The 16,767-nt window shown below is 46.3% G+C and overlaps 1 protein-coding gene across 3 annotated transcripts in view; it reads right to left on the reverse strand.

Moving 5' to 3' along the window:
- LOC144133293 (uncharacterized) overlaps positions 1–16,767 on the reverse strand; it is a 411,732-nt gene that overhangs the window by 39,474 nt on the left and 355,491 nt on the right. For all 3 annotated transcript variants that reach the window (XM_077666275.1, XM_077666273.1, XM_077666274.1), the window contains one exon: positions 317–511. In XM_077666275.1, coding sequence (XP_077522401.1) covers positions 317–511 — 195 coding nt within the window. The remainder of the gene's footprint in view (positions 1–316; positions 512–16,767) is intronic.

The following is a 16,767-nucleotide window of genomic DNA, read 5'->3' on the forward strand; positions in this document are numbered from 1 at the left end:
AAAGCGCAAATCAGTCAGTCCTAACAGGTACCTTCCGCGGCTGGCGTTACGGTGCATTAAACTATTTCTTTGATTTCATTCTACTCTATTTGCGTATCTGTGACTGGCTGGACAAATACCACGCCGCCACCATCATTGAAGATTGAACCATCGACGAAGAGGGAACGCGGAGCATGGCATTGCTTGAGCCAATCACAATAGGGAAAGGAATGGCATGGAATCGAAAAGTAATTGTCATATTATAGCGGCCCTCGAGTGCTCAGAGAGAGAGAGCTTCGCAGCCACCACCCAAGAGCCGAGTGGGAGGAGCGCTTACCGTTGGCCTGTTCGGCGAGGAGGTCTCGAAGGTTCTCGGAGCGGCCGGCTACCTGCACCGCCGAGACCCGCACCGAGAACCGCGCCCCCGTGCGCTGTTTGTGCTCCTCGATGAGCCGGAACAGCCAGGACAGGGCGCACGGAATGGCGCCCAGCTCGTGCGCCGAGCTGCCACCCAACATCGTCCACGTCTTACCTGCGTATACAGGGCAGGCGACGAGTATGAACCCAAGCAGCACGGGAAATGGGCCCAATATTGGAAATGGATGGCTTAACATTGGTCCTTTGTAGGGCCGGTCTTTGCCAATACATTTCCAATATTGGGGGGCGATTTTTCGTTTCTTGTGAACAAAGGGATGAAAACCCCTGCGCACACAAGGCATGCGATGAGTATGAACAATGAGCATAAACGCAAGCAGCACAGTAAATCGGTCCAACCCAGGCAGCACAGGTAATTGACCCAATATTGGTAAAGGATGGCTTTGCATTGGCTCCTTGTAGGAGCAGCCTTTGCCAATGCATGCCCAGTATTGGGCCAATTACCTGTGCTTCTTGGGAATATTGGAATAGACGGTTTAACACTGGTCCTTTGTTGGACCGGTCTTTGACAATACTTCCAATACGGCGCCTATTTCTCAGTGCTGCTAGGGAACAAAGGGTTGGAAAGCAGAGATTATCGCATTTAACAAGGCAAACAAGTGCACTGGCCAGAGCGCAGCGTATATTCAAATACAAGGACTAAAAGGCCGTTGAGAATTCGCCTTTTGGGGGATGAACTGCACTCCAGTTCGTCTCTGAGTTGCATTCGTCACCAGATGTCGTACACGTCCAGCTTGCTCACCTCATGAAAAGCTTAGAGCTGAGTGGACGAAACTTAATAGTTGGAAAAGTAGGTAATTATTGTTTAATCACGCTCTCCAGTCGTTTGTTACAGGACACAGGAGAGAGCACACTTTATGGCAACACAAATAGGCTCTTGCAGCCTGTTGAGCACTAGCGGCGTTGTTGCAACTAAAAGTCAACCAAAATATGAAGCATTCACCTTCTAGAGACTGCATGAAGTCCGCAGTATTGCCTAAAAGTTCCTGTTATTTCGGACTAAAAAATGGTCAAGTGGTCCGTCCCCTGTGGTTCCCATCATCGCCTGTTTTTTCATCTCTGAGATTTATGTTCCACAACGCTAGAGAGGTGATTTGGCTTACCGCCAAAAAATAGTTGTACCAGCATAACTATAGGGTATTCTTAAGGTTGTGGGCTACCCCTGGTCCGATTACGTTCCTACTTGCTGAGGTGGACCGAGCCATTTTGTAGAATCTTCGCGGAATGATAGTTTGCGAAATGAACTATGGCGACAGTTCCTTAAGAATCCATCAGGATCATAACGTAAGCTTCTCCTTCACGCTATCAACACCATAAAAATCTTCATGTGGGTACACGGGTGGAACTTCGCGATCAAGTTTCCATAAGAAAAAGGCTGCGCTCTAACGCATAGGGACGTCAGGTTTCACGGTCTTTGTTTTTAACGTGATAAAAAGAATTCGTGTCATAATCACAGCGAACATTTATGAATTCGAGGTTTTTGGGGCACTCTACAATCTGGCTTTGAAATTCCGCTATAACAGCAACACCAATCGCATCTTTTTAATTACTCAATTCAACAGCAGACAAGGACTTGCTCCTCAGAATGATCAACAGCATGGCTTAAGCTCTGTGTTCGCCTGTTGTGCACTGATATAATTTTATTCCATGCTTAAAAATTTGTGGACTCAAGGTTTTTGGGGCACTCTACAATTTGGCTTCGAAATTCCGCTATAATAGCAACACCAATAGCAGCTTTTTAATTACTCAATTCAACAGCACACAAGCTCCACAGAATGATAAACAGCATGGCTTAAGCTCTGTGTTTGCCTGTCTTGCGCTGTTACAATTTTATTCCATGGTTAAAAATTTGTGGCACTCGTTGTATATGCGCATGTAGAGAACAGGCGCTTATACATTGCCTTCAGACATTTTGGCGGGTTAGTTGGGTATGAAGCACCATGAAGTGAAAACAGCTCCGTCAGTGTCATTCTTTGTACTGCTATGCGAGCCTCAGATTGCGTTGCTCACATCATGATATTCATTGTCACCATTTTTGCGTACCTTTATATCTACAGCCTTTGCCAAAACTTTACAGCCATGGTGTTTGTTCCTAAGGCGTACAGTGGGCCTCTCGTGGCATCAGTGGAAGTCCCAGCTTTGAAAGCGCTGTTTTCAAAAAATCATTTTGCTTCCAGGAGATCAGGAACGTTTCTGATGCATTAAGATCCACACAACTTACCCCGGAAGTAAATCCTTTGGGCTCTACAGTTCTGACAAAAGGTGGAGGTCACACTGCGGCTGCGAAAAATATATTCTAGAAGTTCACGCGCCAGAAATCTCGCTGAAACATACAGCACTACATAATAACCTGCCTTCAACAGTATGCAGCTCACTGTCATTTTTTTTCTGTAATGTGCTTAGATTTATAGTTACTTTCACAAGGATACCGTTCGTCATAAGAGAGGGCCGCTTTCACTTCAACAAGCCTTTTACTCTTAACTCCTTCAGCTAAGAATCCAAGAAATTCTTTCTATCCTATCTGCAGCTCCTCTTTCGAGACATACTTTTCAACGCAAGCACAGGAGAGAAATTGAGTGCGAGAGGTGGTAACGGTTTAAAAGCGGCAGAGAGAAACGGTAGACGAACGCTCTTCGACCTCTCCTCCTCCACGTCCTACCCTCCTCCTCTTCTTTCCTCTATCCCCTCCATTTTTTTCTCACTTTCCTCAGCTCCTGAACGACATTTTTTTCTTTTTCCTATCTTTCCATCGGTTTCCCGGGTTGCTCAATGGGGTTCGCACAACACCCTTCTTTTCTACAGCCCTTCCCTTGTACTTTCCTCGTTCGTTTAACTCTTCCCAGTGGCCTCGCCTCCGATTTGCCTCTCTTTATTCTTGTTTTCTTCTTCTTCCGTCTTCACCTCCGTATCCCCCGTTACTCAATAGTGTTCGCGAGATAAGCCCTGCATCAGCACGTTTTTCGACCGGGAGGCCATTTCGCGCGGGGATAAATCTCGGCGGCGAATGAGAAGAGAAAGAAAGAACGCTGGAGCGTGAAAACGCCTCGACGCTTGCCGTCGAGCGGCGTCGTTGCCGCCCAAGCGCGCCGGAAATACGCGCTCGCACGGAGCCCTTGAGACGGCAAGCGAACAACGAAAATTGAACGAAGCAACAGCTCCCAGTTGCATTAGCCAGTACAGCAATATATATATATATATATATATATATATATATATATATATATATATATATATATATATATATATAATGTGTTGCACGTAAGGCGCTTCACGGAGTATTTAAAAAGAGGCTTTTTGAGTTAGAAAAGTGTTTTTTACGGCTTAGGCCCGCCGCGGTGGCTCAGTGGTTAGGGCGCTCGACTACTGATCCGGAGTTCCCGGGTTCGAACCCGACCGCGGCGGCTGCGTTTTTATGGAGGAAAAACGCTAAGGCGCCCGTGTGCTGTGCGATGTCAGTGCACGTTAAAGATCCCCAGGTGGTCGAAATTATTCCGGAGCCCTCCACTACGGCACCTATTCTTCCTTTATTCTTTCATTCCCTCCTTTATCCCTTCCCTTACGGCGCGGTTCAGGTGTCCAAAGATAATATGAGACAGATACTGCGCCATTTCCTTTCCCCCAAAAAAACAATTATTATTACGGCTTAGCATTGTCAGCGGCGTAGTAGATCAGAATGCAGTTAAGATGTGCTAACAGTGGGTTGGGTAAGTAATACTGAATAGTTAACTTTTTAGCTGTTACTGTTAGGCTCCTTAATCATTGAGAGGCGTTTAGCCCACATTACGTAATATCAACATCAGTTTTAAGAATTTCAAAAAAACTGTTCCCCTCGGCGCTGCGGTCCAACAAACTTTGGCTACATTGCGCCAAAATACATGTATGCCCTTTCGAGAAGGTTGCAGGTAAAACAACCTACCTCTCCAGTGTACGTAACTCTCTCGGTGACGCAGTGTGACGAAACCGGGGAGAGCTGAACCAGCCACAAGCGGCCGCACGCAGCCCCACAGATCCGTGCAAACATCCGATTCTCGATTCACACCGTAGATGGATGGATGGATAGATGGAAGGTAGGAGCGTCCCCTTTGAAACGGGGCAAGTGGTTGTTGCCACTATGTTCAGTTTTTTCCTTTATTTTTCTTTACTCTGCTGTAAGTTGTTAATAAAATTCGCCATTTTAAAAAAAAAAACGTCTTCCTACACTTTAAAACTTATGTCACCTCTCTGCTTTTGTGCCACCAATCCTCCAATCGCTTTTTGCTAATTTGCACCGCAGATTTATTTACATGACTATTGCTAGCTCTAAACCCTAAGGCCTCAGGAAGAGTTACTGTGCCTGCATCGACATCGGGATGGTTACCATCACATTTTAGGATGAGGTTTTCTATTGTTTCTACAGATTTACCACGCACAGCACATGTGTGATCTTCTTCGTTAAATTTCTTTCTGTAGCTGCGCGTTCTAAGACAACCTGACCTAGCTTCAAAGAGGAGGGCACTGCCTCTTGAGTTATCATAAAACGTTTCCTTCCTGATCTGCCTTTTCCAGCATCGATATAGTTCTACACTATGCTTCTTTTCCATTGAATCTATCCAATTTTTACCTTCGACGTTTTTAACCTGTCGTTTAATGCTCTTTCTTTCTCCTTCCTCGTCTCTGGCAAACTTACTGGCCAGCTTTCTAGTTCGTTTACGCCACTGTGTGTCAACGCTCTTTCTGTACAGGTATTTAAATACCTTAGCTGCCCACAATTTCCTCAGGCATACTTCATATAGCCCTTTACTCTGAAATTTCCGTGCTTCGAACGTTGCCCAGCCCATATCCTCCTGCACTGCCTCGTTTGTGGTTTTCCCGCGGGCACCTAGTGCTAATCTTCCATCAGTTCTCTGATTTGCTTCTAATCGCGACTGAACTTCAGCCCTTAAGCATAGAACCGCATTCCCGAAAGAAAGCCCCGGAGCCATTATTCCTTTCCAAATACCTCTGAGGACTTCATACGTGTTGTACCCTCACAATGCCCCATGTTTCATTATTCCGGCTTGTCTTTGCCCTTTTGCTATGAGAGACTGTTCGTACTTTTCCGTGTACATATGCCCTTCGTTTACCCATACCCCGAGATATTTGTATTCGGCCACTCGGGGTATTTTATGGCCTTGTATTGTAAGCTCCTGATCAGTTGTGCCGTTGAAAACCATCACACCTGACTCCACAGCAATTCACCAAAGTTTGCAAATCTTCTTGGCTATCTGCTAAAAGTACAATATCGTCCGCATACATTAAACCCGGTAGTCGTTGCTCAACAACCTTTCCGCCTAATATGTATGACAGATCATAACCTAGATTGCTTCCTTGTAGCCTTTTTTTCATACTTATCATATAAAGCATGAACAGCAGCGGTGATAGAGGACAACCTTGCCTTAATCCCTTGTGTATCTGTATCCGTTGTGTTACTCCACATGGCTAGCACCGCGTCGCGGCAGCTAACGGAACTGAGGAGTCTGAAAGGTTCCCGCTGTGAAACGTGTGATCCTTCTGACACTGAAAAAAATAGAGGAAGCGCAGGCTTTGCATTTCGCCTCTATGAGAAGCAATAGAAGCGGAAGTTTTCAGAGAATTAATACTCTGCACGGCTCATCCCACGATTCATGGGGCTTCGTTTTCACTCGGCTCGCGGCGAATTAGCCGCTTGCAGCTCGCTACATGGGCTCTAAACTTGGAGAATGCCGCTGTCCTTTCAACCACGCACTAACGCGCGTAGTACTACGCAGCACTGGGGAACTGTGGGGCACAAATGCTACCTCATGATCATTTCTTCTCGAGAGCCCTTACAACAATTGTCTATAGACAGTCTATAGACTTCTTATAAACTCTATTGCCTTCATATAGATTTCTTTTTGTCTATTCGTAGTCTATAGACAAAAGTCTATTAAAAGTGTATGGTCATAAATCTATATAGATTGTCTATTTACTGTCTATTGAGCGTCGCTACACTTTATAGACACAAGTCTATGGGCAGTCTATAGGCTGTGTAAGGAAATTTTTGTAAGGGCTGACTCTGCTCGAACGCCTGACTTCCGACGAAACAAGTTACGAACGATTGCGCCCTTCTCCACTGGCCTCGAAAATGATGCGCAAAACGTAATGTGAAAAGATTCTCCGTTTTCAAACGCCAGCAAGTCGTTTTCACCGCGGGACAAAAAAGGGTGACACCGTATCTCAAATGTGGCGCCTAGGCGAGTGCGCAAAACGACCACTGCCCTTCATCTCAGCACGCGTCGCAGGCAGTGCAACAAAAACCATAATGGCACAAAGCCAGACTTCTTGTTTTTTTTTTTTTCACGGCGGAGTCAAGCTAGGAATGGTATCACGGCAAGCCGCGAACATAAAAGAAACACCGAGGGCATTCAGGACTAGCAGCGCTTTGCGAGCCGTTGCGGAAACAAATCATTCTGACAGCAACAGCGAGATAGGTTGCCAGTGGGAATATAAGGGCGCCTTATGCCTGTCCCGCTTCTTTTGTTGCCTTTCATTTTTTGGTAGGCGATAGGCCTAAGAGCACACGCAGGCAGACAGACGGCAGGAGGTGAGGCGGCCTGCAGAAAAAAAAAAGTGCTGGAAGAGCACGTTCAAGATGAATGCAATGTGCACAAAGCGTGAACGTGCATCATCCCCGCTGATGGAAAACCGCATGAAAGACGTGGACAAGGTCTGCCGCGAAAAGCGCCGGCAGCTTAGGAGACGACGCTGGCCAGGGAGCAGATGAATTACCGCATTTTCTCGCATACTGGTCGATAAGTCGTACAGCTTGACCACACAAGAACCGGAAGAGAAAGAAAGAGGTTAAAGGGACACCTACTTCTATTATGCGCTGGCAATGCGATAGAATTCGCCGCTGTTGACACCTTTACCGAATGTGATGTCACTTCCGGTCAGGTGACGGCAATTCCTGCCTGGTGACGTCAATTTCCTCCATCGAATGGGAAAGCTTCGGTCTGGGGTGTCATTTCCCTCCAACCAATGGGCGAAGTTTATGACCGATCACGTATTTTGGGCCCATGGAGCTTCTAATGGCATCGCGTTGAAATTTTAGAACGTTAGATAGGTCGGGTGATGTTAGGTCCGGGCCTCAAAAACGAAGTTAATACCCTTACAGGGCATCGCATACCGGACTTACGGCGGTGTCGTGGCAAAATTGGTCACCGAAAAACCTGCACCAAGTGAGAATTCGTCACTCCGTTTTGGTAAACAGGAGATAGAACACGCGAGGCGTAAAAGCCTTCATTTTGTTGTAACAGTGTTCGCAGCGTGGCCGATGTCGTACGTTAGGGGGAGTAGTCCTCCGCGGTTGCACGGGATGCTTGTCGTTGTTACTGCACTTAAAAAAGAGCCGTCACTGCTTTCCCCTCTAGCTAACGCACTTTTAGGCTACTTGGAACTGACGCACCACCACACAGTTATTCGTCGGTTCCTAGAAAAAGACGACGGCTCGCCTAAATGCTTTAGAAATACCGGGAGAAGTTTCGTTTTTGCAACGAGGTTTGGTGACAGCAGGGCTGAGCCCCGTGCATACCTTCGTATCAGTCTAATCAGATAACCTTTCGCTAGCTTCTCTGTTGAAAACAAAGGGATGTTTGAAAAAGTTTATGAAAGTTACCTAGCGGGAAAAGTGTGACCTTGTACCATACGAATTTCTCAAAGAGCAAATCAATCACCGCGGAAATGACAAAATTATGTTGGTTTGTATTTGGCTTGTCTAATGTAGCCCCCTCCCCCCTGCCCCCCCCCCCCCCCAAGAAAAAAGATCATGAATTCTGACGCAGAATTCAAGCTGGGCCGCGATACGATGCCTAGATGTAGCCACCGTAGCCGCGATGCTGTTTCTTAGTGCAGGAATAATTATTTTTTAGAGCATTTCTTTTACCCAATTAAAACAAATTTAGCTTTACTGAATATTTTGTTTTGTATTTGGCTTGTCTAATGTAGCCCCCCTCCCTGCCCCCCCCCCCCTCCCCCTACCCCCCAAAGAAAAAAAATCATGAATTCTGACGCAGAATTCAAGCTGGGCCGCGATACGATGCCTAGATCTAGCCACCGTAGCCGCGATGCTGTTTCTCAGTGCAGGAAAAATTATTTGTTTAGAGCATTTCTTTTACCCATTTAAAACAAAGTTAACCTTACTGAATAGGTTGCTTTTGGCTTGTAATGAAATGAGCAAAGCATTTTTGTGAGGTCTGGCTACACAAAAGTTGTATTTTTACGATTTAAAGAACGTTTTGTGCTCAAAACTAGAAAAGCCAAATACGAAACGTCATCTTCCCAGCATTCCCTCAATGGAAAAACGTCTGCGTCTCAATGACGAGGAGGAGGAAAGGCGGGGAGGTTAACCGGTAGATGAAACCAGTTTACTACCCTGCACTGGGGGAAAAGGATGAGCGGATATAAAGCTTAAGGAGAAACTGGAGCGATAAGAAAAAAGCAGAAGGCGAAAAGGCTTCGGAAAATTTACAGCCTGTCGTACAGGCCCGACACTCTTAAGAACCGCAGGAGGACCTGCCAGACTCTCACCGCCGATGATCGCCTTGGCCACTGTCCAAGAATCTTGAACTCCGTTAGCAAGTGTGAATCAATGTGTTCCTGCACATGGCGTAGAGAATGTCTTTCAACTTTTACTTCTCGGTATGTGTGGTTTATGGAGGCTTAACGTCCCAAAGCGACTCAGACTATTAGGGACGCCGTAGTGAAGGACTCCGGAAATTTCGACCACTTGCGGTTCTTTGACGTGCCCTGTCATCGCACAGTGCACAGGTCTCTAGAATTTCGCCTCCAACGAAATTCGATCGGCGCGGCCGGGATCGAACCTGCGTCTTTCGGGTCAGCAGTCGAGCGCCATAACTACTGAGCCACCGCAGTGGCTTCGTAGGTATGTATGAGAAACACTATAACTTCACTATGACCTATGACTTAACGATTACCTCATTGACCCAGCCGCCGTGGTGGCGCAGTGGTTATGGCGCTCGGCTGTTGAACCGAAAGACGGGGGTTTCGGTCCCGCCTGCGCCGGTCGCATTTCGATGCGAAATTTGAGAGGTGCACGTTTAAGAACCCCAGGTGACCGAAATTATCCAGAGCCCTCTAGTACAGCGTCCCTCACTGCCTCAGTAACTCTATAGGCACGGAAAAACCAACATAAACCTAAACCTCAACCTCATTGACCCGCATCATGCCTTACTTAACACCAGCCACGAAGGAAGGCGAAAACTCTGCCCCAGTTAAGAAAAGCGGCTGATGTCGCAGACTGGTCTAACCACGACAGAAGCCAGGCATCATCACGCGTACTGCATAGCGGGCAAACGTGACAGCGCATTCAGCATTCAGAAGGACAGGACCTGTGGATGCCATTATGTGTGACCCATCCTAAAATGCTCTACACCCTTCTGCAATGCATTTCATGCCTAAACCTACTCTTATTTGATCACAGATTAAACGACTAATTTTGTTCTGTACGATAACGTTTGGGTTTGAACTTTCGGAATTTCTTGGAGAGGTTTCGCAGTATCCGGACGATGCTTGCCTCAGTTCGTCAACAGGAGGAGCTAAAAGCATTTCGCTCTTAATATCTCCTACATGCCGCAAAGCAGAGTAGAAACAGATTCCAAAAATGCGCGATAAGTCGAAACTATCAAATAATAAGATGCGAACATAAAGATGCAGGATACAGCTCTCAATCATCCCAGAGCCTATCCAGGAGAAACCTGGGCTCGATTTGTTTTTCTTCGTGTTTTATTCGATCGATCTTATGAGATGCCCTGCGTCTAGTCATTTCTAGCACTGCTTCCGCGTTACCCGCATTGCCAATCGTTCATTAGCTAAAGTAAAAACAAAAAGAGGCCTTTTCCAAGGGGAAGTGAAAGGGAGCCGACAGGAAGCAGCGTCAATAAAAAAACGAAAAAACAAAACCTCACTTGACAGATTGCATGCGTGATTTGTCTCTAGATGTCCCTGCTTTTTCCCTTCTTCGTTGGTGCATATAAATCCTCCTCGCAGCTACCGCTAAATGATGATCGCGATTGCTGGCGCTTTGTGTTGCCACTTGCGCCATCTACACACGCGGGCGAAAGCCTGGAAATAAAGAAAATAGGAAGACAAACCAAACGAACGCAATGCGGATTAAAAAAAAAAGATAAGATAAAGGTCACGGGAAATAGATAAATGACGAGCGAGGAAACGCCGCTGTCGTAGTCCGCTAGGGGGAGCTCTCCGCGGTCTCTCAGAGCGAGCGTATGGCTGAGGGGGCTCGAGAGGGCGTGCGCGGTGGCCTGGCCCTTGGACTCTAGCCCGTTTAAAAAGCGTGCAGTGCCTGAAAAGCTGGCAGCAGCCAACCATGGGCGACGTTCTCGAAAGCAAGGGCCCTGGTCCGTGTATCAACGAAAGCCTTTCTCATTGGCCATAGTGGCTGGCCTGTGCATGAGCCCCGACCAATCGCAATGGCCATCGAGAGACACGCTCGCTAAGCACGCATGAAGTCCATATAGACGAAACAAATCACGAGGGTTACGCCCACAAAGTTGATGTCAAGGTTACCCAGAGAGAGAAGTGGATAATTTCTGAAAGACCGCTTTATGCTCCACTAGGATGCTCGGAAATGGGAAGTTGCTACCTTAATTGGCTGCTCTACGGCCCAGGATCTAGATTCGGCGGCTGAATTTCAGCTGCGCAGCGTCTCAGGTTAAATATTCTGAAGAATATTAGTAAAAGCGCAAAAATTATGCTTCTACAGTCAGAAAGACTCCAAGATATGGGTGGTGATTTCCGAATTTCTCAACGAAAAATTTTCGGAGGCTAGCCTCAAGCAAAAAACATAAATCTACCGTTTAATATATGATACCGGTAAATTACTAGGCCCGAATCATCACTTTCTAACATTCTCCGGTCATCCAGAGTTTTTCGTCTAGGTAACTGAAACTCAGTCGGACAGTCCACCGGTATTTTTGAACGTCAGTCCTTTAAGACACGAATAGACGGTAATGAATTTATAAAAGCGCTCAGAGACGAATCTGTTCCGGCTTTAAGCTTCACAAGCGAGAAATACATCGTTTAAGACAGGTCCACACGCGTCGCTGAACTTTCTTAAATGAGATGGCGACCGCACCCTGCAGGAAAACTTGTAGTGTAGTTCAAGCACTGCTGCACGCTTTTCGAAGAGGTGTTGGCAAGGGGCGGTCAGTCAAGAGTAACCCCCCTGCCGGTTTCAGGAGCAGCCCACTGCACACCCCCTCGCCCCCTACTTTCCAGGCGCACACATGGAAGTCGAGGGCAGCTGGAGCTTTTCTGACCCCCGGCTAGGCGGCAGCGAGCCATAAATCAATGCTTTACGAGCGGATGACAGCCGCAGCGCAAAGCCGAGCCGGAGAAGCAGTGGACTTGCGACTCGCCGCGAGATGAGCGCGTCTGCCTTCTCTCGGGCAATCCCACGTCATTACTCCGTCTTCCCTGCCCAGCATTCCCAGCACCCGCCATAAGAGCAGCTCGATTGCACAGTTTCGCGCGCCTAGTCTTCTAGCGGCAATGCGTTCCTTCAATGCGCAACGTCACGCTCTGGGCCTCAGAGACTCGCCACAATTCATCCTTTTCAGTTTTGTCCTTGCTGCTTTGGAGTTGCCACTGCCAGGCGTTTAAAAGTTACTATTGATCAAGCTGAGGTCAAAAAATAAATCTGATCGTTTCTTGAGCATAGAAGTTACTTGATGTCTCGTTCTGGTTTTGAAACTTACAAAGATCCGTAGTCGAGGCTTTGAAAAGCCACTGACAACCAAAATATCGAGTTTTCTTTCACAGTAATGTGGTCTACACTCTAAAAAAGAAGTAGCCTATAAAGGAGTAAATAGGGAGTAGGTGGTCCTCTAGCACAATCTCTTTTAGGGGCAGGGTAGGCTCTCCAAGCCTGGGGTGGATTTCCACTGCTAAAGATATGAAAATCTTAAGGTTGGCAACAGAAAAAAATTGCCTCTTCAAAACGTAAGAATGTCCAGCAGTTACGAATATTTCAAGGTAGGCTTCCACCTTCTCTATTTGCTAGTCTCAAGGTCTCTACTGAAGAGTTTGAAAACCTCCTCCATTTGCTGACAGCATCAACTTATTATGCTTTGCAGTATGAATATGCCTCCTTGCCAGGAGTAAACATTCCATGTATTTAGTGAAAGAAATCTGAACCAGGATTCCGGCAGCATAGCCTGCTCCTTTGAGCAAGTGCACTACAGGACTGCTGACTTCCATTTACTCCTGTATAGGCTTATCCGTGTTTACAGTGTAAGGATTTTTTTTTATTCCCTTCAAGCGTGTTGGGTAAAAAAAAAAGAAAGCTCTGATTGCAAACAAACTCGGAATCGGAATATTTTTTTTTCCGCCACTCGGACTCAAAGTCGTGACCTTAACGATTACGTAAGGTCACACGTTCGCGTTCTTCCATTTCCCGATGCAGTTTTCTCCTTTATCTGTTTTATTTAATTTAATGTTCAGGTACGCAATCCTTGGCTTCTTCTACAACGCTACAAATCTTTAATCTCGACGTAAGCTCTTTTTAGTAGTGGGCGTTGGCAATTCCTGTCTTTAATTAATTTATTGCCATTTTCTACGTTTAAGTGCTTCATTATCGCCAATGTAGCCTTCTGAAATTACGAAAGAGTAGTCAAAGGTGGTTACAGGAGAGCAATTAATCTACAATTACAATTACGAAAGAGTAGTCAAAGGTGGTTACAGGAGAGCAATTAATCTATAATTACAATTACGAAAGAGTAGTCAAAGGTGGTTACAGGAGAGCAATTAATCTAGAATTACAAACCTGAGTTGGCTCCATCGATATAATCTCTTAATTTCCCCTTTATGTCCAATTACCAATGAATCTTTCAGAAAACTTGTTAGCTGTACACATTAAGCCTTGGGCAACCAGTTGATGCTTGAGCCTAAGGTTTGCAAAAGCCCTTGCTCATGCCCTAAACATATATTGTTGCAAGGCAGAGGACGTACTCAAGGCGAGGCCTACGAAATCTTTCAAAATCTGTTAGAGTACATTATTTTTTTAATAAACCAGACAACCTGCATATTAGGATTGCATCAACCTTGCCAGATCTGGCAACGTTGCTCTTACAAGACCCTTTGATACCTAAGAAACGATGAAATTTGGTTTCGATGAAAGGAAAGGCGCAGTAACTGTCTCACTTCTAGTTGGATACCTCAACCGCGCCGTAAGAGAAAGAATGAAGGAGGGAGTGAAAGAAGGAAGATAGAAAGAGGCGCCTTAGTTGAGCGATCTTGATTCGTTTCGGCCACCTGGGCTTCTTTAACGTGCACTGACTCAGCACCAAACACGGGTGTCTTGCGTTTCGCCTGAACAGAAACGCGGCTGAGCAGACAAACGTTTTTCCTCCATAAAAACGCAGCCGACCGCGGCGGCTGCGTTTTTATGGAGGAAAAACGCTAAGGCGCCCGTGTGCTGTGCGATGTCAGTGCACGTTAAAGATCCCCAGGTGGTCGAAATTATTCCGGAGCCCTCCACTACGGCACCTCTCTCTTCCTTTTTCCTTTCACTCCCTCCTTTACCCTTCCTTACGGCGCGGTTCAGGTGTCCAACGATATATGAGACAGATACTGCGCCATTTCCTTTCCCCCAAAACCAATTATTATTATTATTATTATTATTATTATTATTATCACAAACAGTATGAGAACAACCAACTCAAGGCGGAGAGGGCCTCTATAGTTCTCATGTCACGCGCCGGCATCGGATCAGCACAGGCGGCAGCACAGGCATGGCTAATGAGGTTAGTTGAGGCTGCCGGCACGGTAGGCGAAAAGGCCCGCTAGGTGCCGCATATTTGCATCGACTAAAACGAAACGCGGCGAAGATTATGCGCCTCGGCGGCGCAGAACCCCTCGCCTTTGTTCGGCTCATTGACCGGCCGCTACATTGCCTACCCTTATCAAGGCTGCAACACAGCCACTTCGCCAAACGCAGGCCCTCTTAAAGCAGCCAAGCCGTTCCCCAAAGTCTGAACGCTAAACACACCAATTGTTTCCAGACCGCCTTCTTCCCTCTTATCTTGACACTTTCGCAAGCAATCAAATATGCGTCAGGGCTCCATGATTCGGAAACTAGACTGCATGCAGGTGGCGCGCATTCGCAATATGTGTGCTTCGTCGCCACAGTTGCCCGCTAAGTACTGTAGTTTTTCGGTCTGTCCGATACAAGCGTTTCTATCTCGTCCACCTCCCAGAAAGCGCGTGGTCAATTCTTGGCGTTTGATTGAAACCCTACATTTTTTTATTTACACTAACGCTTGGAGTAGCAAACAGAATTTAAGATTAGAAGTTTAATGCCCAACGCCCCCCCACCCCTCCCCGCCCAGCCCCCTCCAAAACACGCACACACGAAACCAAAGAGAGAAAATCACACAAGAAGAAAATCCAATAACAACGAAAGTAAAAGCTAATAAATGCTGCAAACATCACTATCTGTTATCAGTGATAATATAAGGAAAAGGAAGTGTCAAGCAAAAGAGGAGCAGGTACAAGAGCGGAAATATAGAGAGACCATAAAAGACCGGAAGTGGCGTTGTGTGAGGAAGGAGCAAAACGGAAGTGGTGCCTGCTGAACAGTGGGTAAGAGAAAAGAAGAAACATACTTTCTCTGGGCATTTCTGGGGGAGCTTATAGGAGAGGCCCTTACATGGACATGATGTGTGACCGTCGTCGAAACCGGCCGGCCGTAGCCGTAGCCAAGCGCCTTAGCCAAGCCACTCGAGCGGCCATAGTGTTGGCGCGCCCTCTTTTCTCTTCCGCTCCAGCAACCTCTTTTTTCCTGCCTTTCAGTCGACCGATCCATTAGAATCATTCTTCTTACATCTCTGGATTTTATTGTTTTGTTGCTGCCTTGACCGTGTTGGTGAATATTGTTCTCTTACTGCTTCAAAGAAATTATTATTATTTTGATAAGGGGTGATGGCTTTCTTTGTACCTTTTATTTAAAAAGGCTGACTTCTTGTTCCCCTCGAAACACACCATTTAAACACTGTAAAGCGTGTCACACTTTGGATGTACGTTATAAACAAAAATAGTGGGGCTTGTGTAAAGCGTATTCCGAACAGGAATACTCTTTTCAAATATTATTTTTCGTGAACTCCTATAACCAGCACACATTGAAACTATACTCTCACTGAGATGGAAAGTTACAGCTCATCTCGGTAGCCATGCTTTATTTACTTTTAGTGCGTCCCATACCCACACACACAGTGTAAAGAGAAGGGAGTCTAAAGAAAGTAAGCGGTCCTCCAGCGCACTCTATTTTATAACAAGGGTGTCCATTATAGGACAGCATACTCCCTACTTTCTCCCATATATGCGTATTTGTGTTAGAGAGCATATACACAAAAATCTGGCCGCGGTAGTGAATTCTAGGCGAAGAAAATTCATCACGCAGGGGTGTCAAAACTACTTCTCGAATAAGTTACAGAAAATTGGTTTTACAAACAACATTTTTATAATCGGGAAGCCAGTGTAGCAAATCTACTCTACTAAGGAAAGTTCAGCGGCTAAAGAGCATTGGTGCTCGTTTCAATTTATATAAGGAGTTTACACACATCGGATTTTCAAGGAAGCCATGCCCATACATCACTGCACGACCATTCGCGCAGTTGGAAAGTGCTGGGCACTTTCGAATCGCGAACGTAACTCACGCTGTATCTTTCGCAGCAATCTCGTCAAGTCGTTTTTCCTCGCGAGTCGTGACGTGCATCTCGACCAGCCGACGTACTGACAGACGAATGCTAACGCTAAACAGAAACTTCCTAGTAAACAGTCAAAACGTACAAAATAACGATGCCCCCTTCAGTTCCAAACTGCGCCTCGCGCTCCAAAGGGCTGACGGCGAAAAAAAATCTCCCACGCCTTTCGCAAAATCTAACCTCCTACCCGGGGTGAAGAGGACTCCCGAACTGCATCACAGCTGCGCCGTCTAGAGGGCGGCCACTGCCCGACGTCTTTCACTTTACAAAGACTTCCTCCTAACAGGATTTGTGAAAACCGACACGCCATACACTGCCGACGCACTACACTGTACAAAAACAGCAGGAGGGTCAATCAAAATGTATTCAAAATCTTAGGCTCTCATCGAATAGAACTCCTAATCGGGCGAGGAGATCTCAAGGGCTGTATTTTTTTTCCAGTGATACAGAACGCCAATAAACAAGAACAAAGCTAGGCATTGGCGCAGATTGAGTAGCATAGCAACACAACACGACGAAGACGGCCGCAAAACCAGCAAAGCAGACGACACCTGCGAATAAAATTTAAAAAAGAAAAGAT

Source organism: Amblyomma americanum, chromosome 5 (genome assembly GCF_052857255.1).
Source record: "Amblyomma americanum isolate KBUSLIRL-KWMA chromosome 5, ASM5285725v1, whole genome shotgun sequence".
Taxonomy (NCBI): Eukaryota; Metazoa; Arthropoda; class Arachnida; order Ixodida; family Ixodidae; genus Amblyomma; species Amblyomma americanum.